Source organism: Xiphophorus hellerii, chromosome 7 (genome assembly GCF_003331165.1).
Source record: "Xiphophorus hellerii strain 12219 chromosome 7, Xiphophorus_hellerii-4.1, whole genome shotgun sequence".
NCBI classification, from domain to species: domain Eukaryota; kingdom Metazoa; phylum Chordata; class Actinopteri; order Cyprinodontiformes; family Poeciliidae; genus Xiphophorus; species Xiphophorus hellerii.
The window spans coordinates 27,975,411-27,994,130 of record NC_045678.1 but is presented as its reverse complement, the minus strand read 5'-3'; the positions used below and the strand labels follow the sequence as shown (position 1 = coordinate 27,994,130).

At 43.1% G+C, this 18,720-nt stretch overlaps 1 protein-coding gene across 1 annotated transcript in view; it reads right to left on the bottom strand.

The window, feature by feature from the left end:
- ttn.2 (titin, tandem duplicate 2) overlaps positions 1-18,720 on the bottom strand; it is a 219,590-nt gene that overhangs the window by 58,158 nt on the left and 142,712 nt on the right. Inside the window, exons 168-193 of the mRNA XM_032568351.1 lie at positions 18,554-18,650; positions 18,134-18,430; positions 16,821-17,120; positions 16,420-16,734; positions 15,907-16,130; positions 15,516-15,666; positions 14,553-14,834; positions 14,161-14,463; positions 13,769-14,074; positions 12,952-13,233; positions 12,166-12,353; positions 11,073-11,184; positions 10,846-10,984; positions 10,494-10,657; positions 10,259-10,410; positions 9,464-9,620; positions 9,075-9,356; positions 8,690-8,989; positions 8,303-8,596; positions 6,157-8,161; positions 4,891-5,578; positions 3,679-3,943; positions 3,266-3,592; positions 2,096-2,380; positions 871-1,170; positions 486-788 (exon numbers count right to left, since the gene is read on the bottom strand). Coding sequence (XP_032424242.1) covers positions 486-788; positions 871-1,170; positions 2,096-2,380; positions 3,266-3,592; positions 3,679-3,943; positions 4,891-5,578; positions 6,157-8,161; positions 8,303-8,596; positions 8,690-8,989; positions 9,075-9,356; positions 9,464-9,620; positions 10,259-10,410; positions 10,494-10,657; positions 10,846-10,984; positions 11,073-11,184; positions 12,166-12,353; positions 12,952-13,233; positions 13,769-14,074; positions 14,161-14,463; positions 14,553-14,834; positions 15,516-15,666; positions 15,907-16,130; positions 16,420-16,734; positions 16,821-17,120; positions 18,134-18,430; positions 18,554-18,650 — 8,518 coding nt within the window. The remainder of the gene's footprint in view (positions 1-485; positions 789-870; positions 1,171-2,095; positions 2,381-3,265; positions 3,593-3,678; positions 3,944-4,890; positions 5,579-6,156; positions 8,162-8,302; positions 8,597-8,689; positions 8,990-9,074; positions 9,357-9,463; positions 9,621-10,258; positions 10,411-10,493; positions 10,658-10,845; positions 10,985-11,072; positions 11,185-12,165; positions 12,354-12,951; positions 13,234-13,768; positions 14,075-14,160; positions 14,464-14,552; positions 14,835-15,515; positions 15,667-15,906; positions 16,131-16,419; positions 16,735-16,820; positions 17,121-18,133; positions 18,431-18,553; positions 18,651-18,720) is intronic.

The window sequence follows — 18,720 nt, the reverse complement described above, 5'->3', positions numbered from 1 at the left end:
CAAAGAAAATATTAAAGGTGACCTATTATGCTTCCTCTGACAGGTTTGGATAGGTCTACTTTTTACTTTTACTTTTGTTACTTTATTATGAAATATTGTTACTCTTATTTGAGTAAAGTTTCTGGAAATTTTACGCCAATAATCTGCTGCTTACCATGCCCCAACGTTTACACACATACATGAAAATGGCTGCAAACAGATGCAATGATGCATCAAAGAAAAACAGAAGTGGAGCCTCCTGCACAATCAACAAGATTGCAGTAAGTGGCTTCTGGATAGCAAGTCAACAACAAAACACTTGTGTTTTCCAGCAGCCATTGTATAGAACATACAGCAGTAAAACCAGCTGATCAAACGTGTTGGAGCTCAGTTTGGGTTGCTAGGTAATGGGTTGGGGTTCGCTGAGGTTGCTACATGAGGAGCAGCGACAACTAAACCAGTGTTCACAAGAATCTGTTATTTTGCAGATAAGCTGATCTACTTACTGAGCTGCTCCTTGACCTCAAACACTCCCTCCGCCTCGCGAGCCAAGCTTACTCCGACCGAGTTCCTTGCTGCCACTCTGAACTTGTACTTCGTTCCTTCTTTCAGACCAACCACCACAATGGTCAGATCTTTGACGACAGAGTAAGGTGTCCACTTGTCCTCGGGAGCTCCCTCTTCCTGATAATCAACGACATAACCGTTGATCTTAGCTCCTCCGTCTCTGAGGGGCTTCAGCCAGCCCAACGTGGCACTGTTCTTTGAGATCTCCAACACATCCATCTTCTTAGGTGGGTCCGGCTCACCTTGATTTAAATGTAGGCAATCATTAGACAAAAATTAAATAAATAAAATCAATCCACATCATTTTTTGTAGGCCATACTCACTTATAGGATCCACAGCCAGATAGGACCTGGGAGAATCCTGAGGAACTCCAATTCCGTATTTGTTGCACGCCATGACTCTGAAGTAATACTCGATGCCTGGCGTCATGCTGGTCACCTTGAAGCTGGTTTTCTTCAGGTCCTCTATGCATTTGGTCCAAGTCTTTCTATCCACTTCCCGTTTCTCCACAATGTAATTAATAATGGGGCTGCCACCATCATTTTCCGGAGGCAACCAGGAGAGTTGAGCGGTTGTCTTAGTTATGTTGGTAGCGTCCAAGCCGCCAACCGGACCAGGAGTGTCTAGATAGAGTTAGAAATCAATTTAGTTGATAAAGATCAGGTATATTTTATAGACAAGTTGCAATGTGTCATCCCGTGTCCAAGATCCTTCCGCCTGGCTACCTGCTAGAGGGCAAGAAGCTATTTGCTGACGATGACAATCATTGGTTTTAGCTGTCAGGTTGTCATCATACCATGTTAAAACTTAAACCTATGCATGACATATAAAAGAAAAAAGGACGCCATGGTTTCTGTGGATCAAACTGTCAATAATACAATTAGGAAAAAGTTTTAATTGAAAAAAGGGAAGTAGGTCAGTTATGCTAGCTTGACTTTGAAAACCTTAACATGTAGATGTTAAGGTTTGGTGAATTTGGTGAGTTTTGGTTCCATTAAAAACAAGAAAAAGAATCCGACCCACAGACTGAACTCTGTGACAGATCAACATGTTTAAATTAGCTAATCTAGCACAGCTGTGTTCAGACGATCACTTATTAATAATTACAAAATAAACATAAAGCTTAAAAACATAGAACTGTAACAGAATGAATGTTTTATTCTTTGTGTTGGAAATGTTTTTGTTTTTCGTATTGAATCTTGATACATTAGTGGAGTTGTTGTCATACTAACAGGTCTGTGTGCAGCGTAACCGACACAGAGAGCAAGAAAAAAGTGTCTTTGAGTTGTTCTTCAATGGTTTTCTGTGTTATTTTACCTTTGTTGTGATGCACTGAGCTGAATTATTAATACCTACATCTCCAGGTTTCATTTTGTTAACAAAATTGTTCTATCGCGACAACACGACCATGTAAGGAAAGTAAAAGAATCGTCTTTTTGCCCTTTTGTGTTATGAGCATGTGTGAAATTTCCAGATGTGAACAATAACATGCAACGAGTCTATAAGACAAGCAACAGTTTGAGCCTTTCAATGGTTTCCTGTTCTTACCAAGAACTTTGACTCGGACATACACTGCTTTCTCTCCAGCCGTGTTAGACAGAGTCAGTGCATATCTCCCAGAATCCTCTCTGGTGCTCTCAGGGATCACCAGGAAGCACATGGTGTCGACCTGGTCCACGTGACCTCGGCGTATGACGTTGTCCACACCCAGGCGCTTCCAGGTCACCTTGGGTGCCGGCCTTCCTCTGATCACAGCAAACAACCGGATGGGACACCCAGCCCTGACGGCGAGGCCTTTCCTCAAACTGGCATCCAGCTCGATTTCAGGGGCCTCTGTTGTCATGAAAGCACAAATAACTCTGTGACTTCATGCACCTTTTGGTGTACATATTTTACTACACTTACAAGTTAATAATTCCTTAATATTGACGAAAAAAAAACTTTTTCCACTGGGAGATTATTTCACTTATAGCAAGATATTTTTTCATGTTACAAATTAAATAATCTGTCAGTGTAACTAGTATGTTTTTTTTCAATATTGAGACACTACATCTTGCTGAAAATTACTTGTAAGAATTTTATTTTACCTCAAGTGTACTAAGATATTTGTACTAAAAAGTGCAACAAAAATACTTATGTTTTTGCACTGTATGTGCAAAACAATGAATCTTGTTTTTAACATAAAAGAAAATTTGCCCTTTAAAAATGCTTTAGAGTTGAACTCTGAAATATTTGTCAAATTAAAATAAAAGTTAAGAAGTAAAAAAATGTGCACAGTTCCATAATGACCTGGACATTTGTTGTTGTTCTTTTTTTGTCACAGGAGTCTCCATTGAAGTAATGATTGTTAAGTTTTTTTATTTTGAGCTGTTTGCGTTGCTTTACCAAAAATGAGCAGTTTGTTTCATTCTTTTCCAAAAGGAATATATGTTTGAATAATTACCTTCAACCGCCGCTTCCACTTATTTATTTAAATGTTAAAGATTTAGGAGACATGACTAACTGTAGCTAGCTAACTAGCTTCTTTATGAATAGTCATCTAATTCTTGCACTTCCACTGTTTGTGCTGACAAAAAGAAAAGTTTTCTGTCATTTTCATAAAACTTGCTATTATCCCCCAATTCTGTTTTTTTTTGTGGATTACATTTTGTTTGTTAAATTCCGCATTTTTGTCCGAGGTTTCCACAATTATACAGCCTTTTAAGTGCATAGACTCACCAAGGATCTCCTTGGGAGACACTGCCTCCTTCAGGTAGGCGTGGCGACCCCAGCCCACCTGGTTTTGGGCGGAGACTTTGAACTCATACTCCTGTTTCTCATCCAACTGGCCGATAGTGAACTCTGTGATCACCAGCGGGCCACGGGTATCGATTCTCTTCCAGCCCTCTGAGGGTTTCTCTGGGTCGGCGTCGCTCTTCAGCCTCAAGTCCAGGCTGTAGCCAATAATGGGGGCGCCGCCGTCGTACACGGGTTTAGACCAGGACAGGGTAATGGAGGTCTTTGTGCTGTCAGAAACCTTCAGGCCTCCTGGTGGTCCAGGTGGTTCTGAAGGTAGAGGAGAAAACATAAGACAGTGATGAATGGAAAAGCAAAGAGGAGACATTGCAGACTGTAGGGTGAGCTGAACGAACCAATAGGATCTTTGGCTGCAACAGGTCTGCAGGGTTTGCTTGGTTCTCCAAGGCCGACCTCGTTCTCTGCTTTCACTCTGAACTGGTATTCATGGTTTGGAATCAGGTTTGTCACTTTCATGCGTCTTTCAGAGATGGGGCTCTTCGTGCAAGCCACCCAGCGCACCGCCCGCTTCTCCTTCCTCTCCAGAATGTAGCCGGTGATGGACTTTCCTCCATCGTTCTCAGGTGGAGCCCAGACCACAGTCATCTCCTCCTTACTGACCTGCATCACAAAAACAGCAAATGGTTCAGCGACCAAGGAACTGGCTTCTAGTAGGGATGCAAACAATGAATCAACTTACTGTTTATTACATTACAATGAGTTCCAATTGATTAACTAACGTATCTGCTTAGACATTCTTTCAGTGTTGTAATTTGGGCTCCATCCAGCAGAGGGCATCACTGGTCATACTTAAGCGGAGCCAATTGTAAGAGAAACAAACATGGCGGAGGGATACAAAAATGGGAAAGCTAAGCGGTCCAAACAGAGTGCGGTGTGGGATGCAAAATGCACTTTATGTGGTTTCGTTTTGAAATATAAAAACTCGACAAGCCCCTCAAGTCATTGCCTTAAGATTTTCAGCCACGTTGCATGGCGGAGCAGTGTCAACATCTCGTTTAAAGATTATTGATGTACCACAAAAGCCAGGATGTGTTGTTAACAGAAAAGTGAAGGGGATAACGGAGAAAAATTATAACATGATGAAAAAAAACATGATGCCAATAAGCAAGGTTGATTTTGAGGGCTTTTTCTGAGTTAATGCATTTTATGGAGCAAAGTTTTAACATTCATTCAAGAGCAACAGACGGTTCTTCTGCATAAACATCTCTGTTCATAAGGAATTAAGTGTACATTATATTCATTTCATCTTCAATTTTTTTTATTCAGCAACTTAAAATTTTTCTGTTTTGTTATATCTTATAAATATACCTAAGTTTAATAATATACAAAAACCATAATTTTCTGTTTATTCGGTAAGTATTTAACATGGCTTTCACAAAATAATGTTAAAAGTCAATCAGCTCTTTTAAAATTCAGCATATTGTGAAAAATTTTGTCCTCTTGGTGCAGGAGAAAACTCAGAGTTTTTAAGATTAACCTATTAATCGATAACTTGCATCCCTAGTTTCTACAGCTACAACCTTTTCAAACAGAGACCTTTACTTTACCTTAGTAACTTCAGGGGTGTCGGGGGGTCCAGGTCTGTTGAACTGAGTCTTGACAGTTACAGGTCTGCTTTCCATGGCAGGGCCAGTTCCCATCTTGTTCTCTGCTCTCACTCTGAAGATGTACTCATTACCTTCCACCAGTCGGGTGACGTTACAGTAAGGAGTGACTACAGAGGCGGAGTATGTGGACCAGACCATTCTCCTGGTCTCACATTTCTCCAAAATGTAACTGTCCACTTCGCAGCCTCCGTCGTCCTCTGGACCGTCCCACACCACTCTGCATTTGTCAGCTCCGATGCCGGTGATCCTCAGGTTCCTCACTGGTCCAGGCACATCCAAGACGTTGACGTTTGCGTAAGCTGTGAAGGTGCCAGCTGTATTAGTCGCAGTGATGACGTACTTGCCGGTGTCTGAGCGTCTGGACTTGGTCAGAAGAAATTTGGAATAATCTGAACCAGTTTCATAGCTCATTCTGGGATTGTCTCCCACAGCTTTGTCTTTTGTCCATTTGACTTCAGGCTGCGGTTTTCCTCTCAGGGCAGCCTCCATCCTGACTGACTCTCCAGCCTTCACTGTCACAATTCCAGCTACCTTCAGGTCAATGACTGGCTTCTGGATCTCCTCCCTCACCACAATGTCAGGGATCTTCACCCATGCACTTTCTCCGCCTTCATTCACAGTCTGTACCCTGAATAAAAAATACAAAACTTTTATTTTCAAAAACACTTGTTAAAGTACTAGGGAAGAAATCACAAGAAAAAAAGTTACATCTCTCAGTAAAAGCTAGGGCTGGAGAATAAATTAATAATTTATATTGTGATCAAGACGCGATCTACACCAACAGAAAATACGTCTGATAAAATGTTCAATGATTTCACTGAACTCCAATCCAGAACCACACAGCATTCTGGGGAATGTAGGCAGAGGAAAACCTCTAACCATTGATTCTCTCACTAAGCAAGGCTGGTGGCATCAACTAACTCACTCGATGTTGGCTTACCTAGCAACAAGTTGTTGAGTAACTTGTGCAGCAATAGTTTCATGTTTTGCTATTGTGCCTTACAACTGCTTAAAATTAAAAAACAGCAGCGTAAAGTGTAAACTGTGGGTAAAACAGAAGGTCACGCCACTATTTTAGTTGTATCTTAGATAGCTAAAACAAAAACAAAATTATTGTGATATGTTTTTCAGTCATATCATCCAGTCCTAGTAAAAATGTACTAAACAAAGAATATTTCTTAGAAATATAATCAAGTTTTAATTTACCTGAATGTGTAGGTTTGGTTTTCAACCAACTTGGCAGCCAAGAAAAAGGTATCCGTTAGTGTGCTAGTGTTGAGTTTCTCCCACTGTTCAGCATCTTTGTGTTTGCACTCCAGATTGTACGAGAGGTTGGGGCTGCCACCGTCATAGTCGGGCTTCCTCCATCTCAGATAGACAAAGTTTTTACCAATGTCGGTGGCTCTAAAGTTCTCCGGCTCACCAGGCTTCTCAATGGGGTCGATGGCCAGCAGAGGGGTCTTGATCTCCACACTGGGGCCAGGTCCCAGCTTGTTGACGGCGCAGACGCGGAACAGGTACTCATGGCCCTCCATCAGTTTGGCTTTGATCTTGCGATTGGTGCAGTTGGAAGAGATCATGGACCACATGCTAATGCTGGGCTCACGGCACTCCACAATGTAATTGGTGATCTCAGACCCACCATTGTCAATGGGTGCCTCCCAGTTGACCATACATGAGTCCTTGGTGGCATAGGTTATGTGCAGATTCTGGCAGTGACTTGGTCTGTCCAGCACATTAACTGTGATGGTGCAGGAAGCCTCACCACCCTCATTTGAAGCCTTCAGTGTGTATTTTCCATGATCATTCCTCGTAGCTTCTTTTACCCTGAGGTGAACCACCGGGAGGTTCTGGATGATGGTCACTCGTTTGCTGTTCTCCATAACTGTCTCCTCCTTTGACCAAATGACCTCAGGATCAGGACGGGCCTTGATGTAGCCAATGATGTTGATGTTGTGGCCGACACGCACGGTTAATCTATCGCGACAGGTAGCCTCCATTTCAATCTCAGGAGGGATGAGGATATCCTGAGCAGTGATTGACTGTGGCATTTCTTTTGGCTCTCCGTCTCCAATCATGTTTGAAGCATAGACTCTGAAACTGTAGCTCACACCTTCTTCCAGACCCTTCACCCTGTAAGCACACAGCTTGATGAGGTCATCCAGGTTTACTGTCTTCCAGTCCTCGGTATCGGCTTTCTTCATTTCTACTGTGTAGCCAAGGATGGGGCTGCCTCCATCTCTGGAGGGTTTGGTCCAGACCAGGTCAGCAGTGTTCTTACTGTAATCCTTAACTTTGGGATTTATAGGAGAGCTTGGGACGGAGATGGGTCTGCAAGGCTTGCAAGGGTCAGAGGTAGGAGAAGGACCACTATAGCCAGCAATATTCTCTGCAAACACCCTGAATTCATATTCACTTCCTTCAAACAGACCCTGGACTCTGTATCGGAGGTCCTTGCATGGGGTCCTATTAACACGGATCCATTTTCCTCCCTTGTGTCTGCGCTCTATGAGGTAGCCAGTGATCTGGCTGCCACCATCAGCTAGAGGCATGGTCCATCCGATTGTAACAGCATCCTCAGACAGCTCATAATGCTGTGGTTTACCAGGTGGACTGGGTGGCATGAAAGTGTGTTCAGCCACTGTTGGCTTGCTCTCCAGTGGAGCACCCACTCCCATCTTGTTTGCGGCACGAATGCGAACCACATACTCTGTTCCTTTCTGCAGGCGAGTAATCCTGAGCTGAGTTTCAAGGCTGCCAGAGCTAACGCCTCCCCAAGTCTCCTTGTTGGACTCTCGTTTTTCCACAATGTAGTTGGTGACAGGGCTTCCGCCATCATCCTTGGGAGGGCGCCATTCGATCGTCATGGAGTCTGGAGTGACTTCCATGATGTTGACGGGTCCAATAGGTGCAGCTGGAACATCCAAAACAGTTACACTCAGGGCCACGGTTTTCGTCCCTGCCGCATTGGACACAGTGAGCAGGTAGGTGCCTGTGTGGTTCCTGGTACACTCGTTGATGTTGAGCACAGTTGAGAAATTGTCAGTATCGATTTTGATGTTGCCCTGGCTCGTGATTTCCTCCCCGTCAATGGACCACTTGGCAGAGGGAACAGGGATTCCTCTCATTATAGCTGGTAACCTGATGGTGGTGCCGGCCTTCACAATGATGCCTTCAATCAGCTTAACATCTACCTCGACAATTGGAGGGACTATGAGAACACAGAAAACCACAAATTACTCTACATTTTCACGTTAATTTGATGTATCACAAACAAAGACATATGGATAATAATAGAATAACTAAAGTTGTACACTGGGGTATCGATTGGTGTCTATTTTCTGCTGCCTACCTAGTTTCTCCTGGCAGAGGATGGGCAGTGTGGTGTCAGGTCTACTGAGGCCAATGGCATTTTCAGTCCTCACTCTAAAGCGGTAAGTCTTTCCTTCCTCCAAGCCGGTAACATGACTCTCTGGGATGCTCACAGTCTTCCATTCTTCCCACTCTTTGGCTCCTTCTTCCTGATACTCCACAAAGAAGCCAGTGATCTCACTTCCTCCATCGCGATCAGGCCAGTTCCAGGCCAACCAGACCTCTGTTTTGTCCACATCAGCATGATGCAGGTCTTTAGGAGGACCAGGAGGGACTGAAGCACAAAATGACAAGATTGTAAAGTAAGTAAGGTAAAGTAGTTATAAAAAGTATGTATTGAATAAGTATTTACTTTTCTGATACTTACAGAGAGGGTTCATTGCCTTTATAGCTTTTGGTGTCTCAACAAATTCGCTTCGGCCATAGTGGTTTTCAGCAGCAACTCTGAATGAGTAGGATGTGCCCTCCATCAGGTGCTTTAGCATCATGCTGCGCTTCTTGGAGGTGGAGCAGACAGGAACCCACTGAGTGGATGCAGTGTCTTTCTTCTCTACCACAAAGTTAGTGATGCGTGAGCCGCCATTGTCTTCCGGATCCTTCCATGACAGGTAGGCGGAGTCACTTCTGACGTCAGACACCCGGAGGTGCTGAATAGGACCAGGTTTATCTTAAGATAATAGAAAGAAAATGAGGAATGATTTATAGGTGACACTTCTATTATTGTTCCTTGTCTACCTTAATGCCATACTTACTAAGAACCAGCACAGTGCAGGTAGCAGTCTTGGAACCGGCCGAGTTTTCCACCGTCAGAGTGTAGTCTCCGCAGTCTCCACGGTTGCAGAATCTCATCTCCAGCTTTGTACCAGCCTGGTTTGTCTCAATGTCAGCTCTGGTAGGAACCTCTGCATCGTTCTTCTTCCAGGTGACTGTGGGGAATGGCACGCCTTTGATGGTGGCCATCAGGGTGATGTGAGTACCAGCCATGGCCTTCACCTCTCGGGTCATTCCAGCATCCAGAATCAACTCTGGAGGCTCTGCAATAAGAAATATCAAATTATGCCAATTTATTTCCAATATGATAAATATCACCTACAATTTAGTTTGTTGTGGAGTTAGATAGTTTTAGAAGCTGTTCACTCACCAAGTCTCTCCTGTACTCTGATTGGCTCCTTCAGGTTGGTTGGGTCAGACTCTCCAGCTGCATTCACAGCCATGACTCTAAAGCGGTACAGAGCACCATCTTCCAGGTCTATCACCTTAAACCTGGTCTCCTGGCAGGAATCTGGAGTCTGGTTCACCTGTTGGCCAAAGAAGGGTGAAGGCTGACCATCTTATTTTTCTCAAAGACCAAGGAGAAGCACATAAGGTCCTTCAGATAAAAAACAAATGGTGCATTTACACCAGCCTTGTTTAGGCCACTTCAATAAACATCTTATTTGTTTGGGTGGAAAGTCCGTTTCGTTTGGGGTGGTGTGAATGTAAATTCAAACTCTGATGTTTATTAAAAAAATTAAAAGCCTAAAAACCTGTCTTGGTTCAGCTAAAATGAACTCTTGGGCAGTTTGAATGCATGTGTGAATGCCAAGCAAACCTAAGATTGCTCCAAAAGCAGTAAGTGGACTACAGCACTGGGCATTCTGGGTAAATATAACCAAAAAAATGCCTGAGTCTAGCACTAGCAGAAGAAATGCCTTGTAGTCTTTTACCAACAACAAAAAAGAAATACTACAATCACTAAAATCTGATGCCACTTTTTTTGTTTCTAAGTTAAGCTTCCTTCAGAGGTTCTTGATGCAGCGCCCCCACAGGTGAAGAGGGGAACAATTTTTTTAAAGAGTTTAGTGCAGTTTAAAAGTGAACCGCAAATGCTGCACTTTTGTTCCCAGATCAAACCGAGTCTACCGGCCTATAAGGTGTAAAACACCCTTAATCTCACCTTGCTCCATTCCTCTTGCCCAGCCTTCTGGAACTCCAGCAGGTATCCGAAGATCTTGCCTCGTCCGGTGTCGGTGGGCGGCTCCCAGGACAGAGTCACTGACTCTTTGGTGAAGTCGATGGCGCAAAGGTTGACAGGTGGACTAGATTTCACTGAGGCAGAAGAGTTATTCAGTCATTATTACTGCTAACTGTATAAGGCTTATAAAATTGAAAGTTTTAAAACGTGAGCCTACCGATGGGATCCTTTGCAAAAACTGGTTTGGATGGTGGACTCGGGTCGCCAGCTCCCACTACGTTCTCAGCGCTGACTCTAAACTCGTATTCACAGCCTTGCAGCAGCTCCATCACACAGTACTCCACTTTGGGGTAGATTCTTTCTGTGTTGCAGCGAACCCATCTGCAAAAATAACCATTTCACCCATTTTTTTTAATAATCTGAAACATGGAAGTTTTACATGTGGAGGATAATGTGCCTGGAAAATGAAATCTTCCCATCTCCCTGGAAATGTTTTGGTCATCTAAGTAGCTGTACCTTGTATTTTCTCTGTTACAATTGTTGCTTATCAGCGCTGTGGGATAATGTACCTGCTGGCCTTGGTCTCCTTCCTTTCCACAATGTAACCTGTGATTGGTTTTCCTCCATCAGCAGGTGGCTCCCAGCTGATCAGGGCGCAGTCATGGTAAACTTCCTTCACTGTGGGTTGCTTTGGCGCATCAGGTACCTCTGCAATGCATACATACATAATGGTCAGACACCATTTTAACTTTTATCCTACCTGGAGAATGGATTTGTTCATTCAGCATCAGCTTACTGAAGACATCTCGAGCTTTGGTCTCCGCTGACAGGAGTGGGTCACTGATGCCGTACATGTTCTGAGCCATGATCCGGATGATGTACTCACGACCTTCGATCAGCTTTGGCACCTGTATTAGGACACAGCAACAAACAGGCATGTGGTCAATCTCTCCAATTGTCTACTGTCCAATTTTCAGCATTTAAGCTTCCAGAGTTTTCTGGTAACTTTTCTGAAAATGGGTTTTCTCTCTATTCTAGCTGAAACTATTAGAAGGACCTAGACACTAAGATCCACAGAAAGTATTCTGAGCTTGCAATCTATTTAGTGGACAGCAGGGGGTTCGGCTCCTATTGGAAGGACTTACTACTATTGCTCAGTTTCAGACACGTGACCCGGATGACAAGCAAAATTCAGATGAAGGCCAGGAAGGGGATTTCTCCAGTTCAAAACAAAGCAAAGTTGATCACAACGAGTATACTAACGCCCTAAATAGGCTGGAACACACAAGGCATCTTGAAAAAATAACGTTTATCGTTCTCTCTATTAGAACGGTTGGAACAACTGTACAGGACACAGACTTTAGGCATTTTGATGCTGGAGCAACAGAAATAAATGGGCTGCATTTACTTCCGGCCCTCCATCTGCATTGGGAGACATTGGTGCTACGTCATCTGAAACCCAGCAATTAACCTTTTCCAAACACTTTTATTTATTCAATAAAATGTGAAAATTTGTGATTGATTTGAAGTAAAACAGATTATGTTTGAAACTGCTTAGGGCTGGGCTAATTTGAGAAAACCAACTGTATAAAAAGTTTGTACTTATTTACGACTAAAACTAACCAATGCTGCCTTATACAGATGTTCTTCTTCTTTGGTAATGAGCACAAGGCTTCAATACTGAATCGGCTTAAAAAAAAGGTAACAAGTTATAAAAGGATATAGTCTTGATAAAATAATCTTGCATAACAGTAAATCATTTATCCACGCCGTTGTTTTTTCACATTCATCCAAACCAGAAAATACAGAAAAAACCCTATTGTATCTCTGGGTTGTGTATATTTATTTAAGTATTTTTTCTGCTCAAGAGTTTGGAGAATAAAACTGACCTTGCAGGAGGTTCTGGTGGAGGAAGAGGTGACGGGCATCCACAGGTCTCTGTTGGTGTCTCTCTTCTCGATGATGTAGTTGGAGATGGCGCAGCCGCCGTCATCTAGAGGAGGGTTCCAGGAGATGACCATGTAGTTTCTGTAGACTTCATTGAACACTACGGGGCCCTCTGGTGGCTGAGGACGGTCTGACAGGAGGAAAAAGTCGCACAAATTAAAGCTAAAGTTTATCTTCAGATCATACAAGTTTAAACTGTGGCAATAAATGATTGATTTTTAGGGTTGTCCAAGTTAGATAGTGTGAGAAAACCACAGTTTTGTGTTTATTCAGTCAATATGTAACAGCTGACAAAAAAATGTATAATGTGATTCTTTGCTAAAATTCAGCATTTGAAAAATTCAACCCTTTATATTATGGGAAGACATTTGGCCCTCTTGATACAAAATAAAACTTTTGAAGAAAATGACCACTTATCAATTAACCGTTAGTCGTTTGTTAAGAGCAATCAACTTCAGATTAACCCAATAATCAATAACTCCTACTTCTGCTCAATTTTCCAGGATGAAATGCATCCTGGGAAATTGAGTTCAATTGGAGAAATCCCTGAAGGGAGATTAGAATCTAGCAGAATTGCATAGGAAGGCAATAGCCAGACTAATTAAATTAGCACCTTTCAGGTTTTCAGTTTTTACACATCTTATTATTTTTTGGGCATTTGGATATCTGACGACTGAAGATTGTGATTCAAACCTGAAGATGGACACAAGTGTCTCGTTGTGACTCACCAACTACAGTGATGGTGCAGATTCCGGTGCGAGGCCCGGCGGCGTTCTCGACGCTGACGCAGTAGCGGCCACTGTGTTCTCTCTTGGCCTTGCTGATGTTCAGGCTGAGGTGGCGTGCGGTGCTGTGAAGGTTGATCTCTTCGTCTGATTTAAGCTCTTCGTCGTTCTTCGTCCAGGTGATTGTCGGGGCTGGCTTGCCGCTGTAACGTCCTGATAGCATGCATGGATCTCCCACCTTGACCATCATCGTGTCTCTGAAGTCCAGGTCCAAAGTAGGTGGCTCTGAATTGGGACAAAAGCAGTTTGAAATCTTTCAGAAATTACATGGTTTTATTAGAAGAATAACATTTGCCTCCATTAATGCAGATTAATAAATTGGTACAAATGAATCTATAAAACTATCTTTGGTCAAACCCCTCCATATCTTCCCTCACTTATCAACATTTCCAAAAATATTCATACTTTGTGTTCTAATAAATTCATCATTATGATCGTATTAACAGTTTGTACATTATTTTATTTATCTGCATCCAATGATTGGAACAACTTACAAAAAGCACAAAATCTCAGTACGCCAACTTCAATATTTAAGTAACTCAGTAAAAGCAACAGCACATGTTCAATGTATATGCTTTTAAAAACTGTTGACTTGTCATGTGTATTATAGTACTTTTAGTGGTTGTATTTTTTTTCCTCTTTTTTATGATATTCTTCTGTTTTCTGTTGTATTATCTTTAATGTTTTCTGAAAATGAGAATTTGTTATCAATCTCCTCACCTGGTTAAATAAATAAAAGATAAGTTTGTGTGTGACTCACCGAGCTCGTCCTTGCACTGCACAGGTTTGGTGGGGAAGGAGTGCTTGCCCTGCCCAACCTGGTTGACGGCTGAAACTCTGAACTCGTGACTCGAGCCTTCCTTCAGTCCAGTTAGCGTGAACTTCCTGTCCATCAGCTTGTCCTCGCCTCCGATCCGAGTGAAAGTGTCACGGCCCACCATTCGGGACTCAAGGACGTAGGAGGTCACCTCTGCACCACCGTCGTATTTGGGTGGTCTCCAGGCAACAGAGATGGAGTCCTTGGTAACACCTGTGACAATCAGGTCCTCCGGACGCTCCGGGACGGCTGCATGAGACAGAAATTAGTTTAAGAGCTGCAGTTTTTCTGTATTTATAACTCCGAAGAATAAAATTTCCCTGTTTTGGACTTACAGATTGGGTCTTTAATGAGGACCATCTTGTCGGTCTCGATGAAAGGTCCCATTCCGATGATGTTCTCAGCTGCGATCCTGAAGAAGTAGCCCTTGCCTTCGATCAGTCCCTGCACCACAGCGTTGTTCCTCGTCACCGTGTAGGACACCGAGGTCCAGCCCATTCGGTCGGACTCTCGTTTCTCAATGATGTAGTTGGTGATGGCCGAGCCGCCGTCGTCTTCAGGGAAGTACCAGGTCAGTTTGCAGGAGTCGGTGGTCAGATTCTCACCAGCGAAGGGAAGACCGACAGGTCCAGGAACATCTTAGGGAAAAAGAGGGACAAAATCCAACATTCAGGAACTGTCTTTAGAAAGATAAATAATACAATTTCTTCCAGAACTTTTCACTCACCAAGAACCTCAACGATGACGGCCTTCTTCCTCTCGCCTCCCTCGTTCTTGGCGCTGAGTGTGTACATGCCCTGATGTTGCCGTCTGCAGTTCTTGATGACCAGAGAGTTAGAGATGCCCGTCGTCTCCACCACGGCCTCTTTGGGCACCTCGGCGTCGTCACGGCACCAGGTGATCTGCGGGGCGGGTTTGCCTGACACATAGGCGATGATGCGGATGGTGGCTCCAGCGTGGACCACAATCTTCTCCTTCACTGAGGCATCAAGGTCCATCTCAGGAGGAACTGGGGATGGAGATAGTTTTTAATTAAAGGTGACCTATTATGCTTCCTTGAACAGGTTAGGATAGGGCTTTAGGTCATACAAAACATGTTTATTATACTTCATGGACAAGATATTTCTTAGATAATGACATTTTAGCTGTTTTAGGGCCTCATATCACTTTAAATCCAAATGAGCTGCTGCTGGAAACGCCTCCCTCACCTCAACATTTTCACTTGCTTGTGAAAATGGCTCCTAACAGACGGAACCATATGAACATCTTTGAAAAGCAGAAGTGGGGCCTCCTGCACAACCAACAAGTCAACAATAAAACCTTTGTCTTTTCCAGCAGCCATTGTACAGAGCATACAGCGGTGAAACCAGCTGACCAAATGTGCTGGAACTTAGCTTAGGTTGCTAGGTGACAGGCAGAACTCTGCTGGGGTTGCTAGGTAACGGTGCAGTGCCTGACGAATGAGACTTAAGTTTCGATAGGTTTTTGAAACAGCTCAGTTTCTAGACACCAAACAACATTAACTTGTCACCAAAAAATTTCTGTTTCTTTTAAAATTGCTTGCATAATTTTTAGGAGCAGTTGAGCCTCAAATGGAAATACAAAAATGTGAAAAATTTGAATTTTACATGATATTTCCTATTTAAAGTTTATATGTCCACACTTTAATGGTTGTTGATCGGATCCTTACTTGTTCTGTCTTTGGCTTCGATCAGCTCAGACACGAGACCTGGGTCTCCCACGCCAGCAGAGTTCACGGCCCGGACTCTGAACTGGTACAGCCCTCCTTCTTTCAGGTCGGTCACAACAAACTTAGTTCCTCTGATCTCTGTGTCCTTTGCCTGCAGAGACACACAAACACATCAGTACTGAGAAAACACAACACCTTACCAAGTATTTTTGGTGCAATTTTCTTATTACTTGAAAAAAGGCTAAACTAACTTACAGGTAACTTTTTACAGAGATACAGGCGCTTGTTTAGAGTCAATAATTCCTTAAAATTTATGAAAACTAGAAACTAAACCAAAAATACTTGGAAAGATTTGGTGTTTTTGCAGTTTGGGCTTCAGAAGAGAGTCTACCTTCTTCCAGCTCTCGTCGCTTTCAGGCTCCTTCTCTTCCTCAGCTTCGCTCAACAGCAGCCTCCTCTTGGCTTTCTTCTCCTCTTCCTCCTTGTTTATCTCCTTCAACTCAACAATATAACCTGTCACCTTGGACCCTCCGTCTGTAGAGGGAGGGAGCCACTCCAGCTCCACCGTTGATTTAGTCCAGTCCATCACCTTCGGGTAAGGTGGCCCTGGAGGCTCTACATAAAGAAAATGTAAAACTTCAGTTTGGATGCAACATTATAAGGATTAAAAACACTCAACTCATTGGCGGAAGTGAGAGCATTGAACAAACAAATAATCATCCGTCCACAACACACGGCGCTAAATAGTAAAACATCATTTAACCAAGTCTTGAAGCAGATAATTTGCCTTTTGGAATTTGAATAATGGAGGTACAGCCTAATTTATTTTAAAATAACCTAACAAAGTTTTTCTAAAGTGCAGGGAGACCAGGATTATGGAGATCAGAGCAATACAATGACTTACTGATGGGGTCTCTGCAGAGTACAGGGTCAGAGGGCAAGCTAGGCAGACCACAGCCGGCGGCGTTGATGGCGATCACCCTGAACTGGTACAGGGCGCCCTCCAGCAGGCCTGTAACGTCCCAGTTGTTGCCCAGTGGGAGCGCACGGATTGGTTCCCGGGTAACACGGGTCCAGCGTTTGGAAGTGGTCTCCTTCTTCTCGACGAAGTAGCCGGTGATGGGGGATCCGCCGTCATATTTGGGCTCATCCCAGTTGACGGTCATGGACTCCAGACAGACTTCAGTAACTGTTGGTTTCTCACACTGACCGGGAACGGCTACAGTAGGACAGGTTGGTCATCAGTTATCAAGAATATTCACAGGAGCATCAAATATATTATGTTTAAAACCTCTCTAAACTTACTGAAGAGGTTTCTGGCCTTCTCAGGCTCACTGATCACTGCCGGTCCGACTCCAAACTTGTTCTGGGCCATGACTCTGAACTCGTACTCGTGGTTCTCTGTAAGACGTGTCACCACATAGGCGCACTCTTTCGGGTCGTTGGAGACGTGGACCCATGTCTTTCTGTTGTCCTCACGCTTCTCAACCACATAGTTGGTGATCTTGGATCCACCATCATCTGTGGGAGGGTTCCAGGCCAGGCCGATCCTCTCCGCAAACACCTCTGTGAACTTGATCGGACCCACTGGTGGGCCAGGAGGTCCTGGAAGTCAGAAATAAAAAAATATAATTTTTCCATTCAGTTAAATCATCTTAGTTAATGTTTAGCTAAAATGATTCATGTTTCTCACCATTATGCCCAATGAAAAACATTAATAATAGTTAATAGTTTTGTCATAAAAATGTCATTAAGAGATTATTTTGTGAATATTTTGGTATCAGGAATTAGCCTTGTTTTGCTTTATGCACAGAAATGATGCTAAAGATCTAATTCGCATATAAAAAGATTTCTAAAATGACTGTTTAACATTAGTGTTCTGCCCAACACAAAAGATTAAAAACAGTTTATAATATTTTAGTGATAAAAATGTCAGTTTATCTTAAAAAGGTGGTAATTTAGTTAAAAATGTCTACACAGCCAGTGTTGATTTATCTGTATTTTATTTTGAAGGTGAATTCTGAGGTCGCAGTGCATTATGGGTAGCAGCAGCAGTTGGGAGAATCGTTTTGGGAGAAAACCTTCCTATCTATATTTAAACTTCACCTCCTATGCTTTAAGTATTTATTTACACATTCAGCAGCAATGGCTGCAAGTTTAATTTATGTTCTGTTTAATACTATATGTTTGATAAGAGCAGATTTACAGAGCGTTTTGCGAAAATGCTGATACCGGGAATTAGCCTTATCCGAACAACTTGTTTTGCGTTAGCATCGTTAGCAATGGCTAACGGTTTAATTAGCATATGACTTTTTATCATTAGTAACAGCTAAGGATAACGCTTATGCATGCTTTATGGCACTAGCGATTTTATTTGGTGGATTTATTTTACATGAAAAACAGCTGATGCATATTTTATTTTCTGTTTATATTTTAGTTTCACTTAACTCTTTTCATTGAGCTTTCCAAGCCATAATAGTAAAGAATTGAAAGCTGTCAAAAAGACCTTAATAAAGAAGTTTCAGTTTCCTGGCTTGTGAAAACTTGATTTTGGCTTGCTGTTTAATAGTGATAGCATACAGAGTGTATCCAACACCTAGTGATAACAGTAAACTCACCCAGCACTGCCAGCTTGATGTCCTTGGAGACAGTACCCAGGCTATTACTGGCCGTCAGGCTGTAGAGGGCGCTGTCGTTCCGGCTGGCCTGCTGGATCAACAGTGTGCACTTGTCTGGGGTCACCAGTTTGTTGATATGCTGGTCATACTGGACAGCAGCCTTTTCCTCGGGTTTGGCCAAGCTGGCCTTGTGCCAGGTCAGCGTTGGGAAGGGGCAGCCGCTGATCCTCGCCACGATGCTGACGTCGCAGCCCTCCTCGCCCTCCATGGCTTCACGCAGCTCAATGGTGGGAGGACCTGCAGAAAAACAACAAACATCAGAAATTAACTAATGGCTTAGAGTCAAATCTAAAATCCAGATAGTTTTAGACATGTTTCCAAGGGAAACATTAAGAAATGACTGAGGTAGTTGTCACTCACATGTCTGATCCTTGATGACCAGAGGTCCAACAGTGGCAGAAGGTCGGCTGGGTCCAGCTGCATTCACAGCTTTTGCTCTGAATTCATATTCTCCTCCCTGCAGGTCAAGTTTGATTTAATTTATTCGATTAGGACAATTCATGGCAGTGTAAGGAAAGTAAGCACAA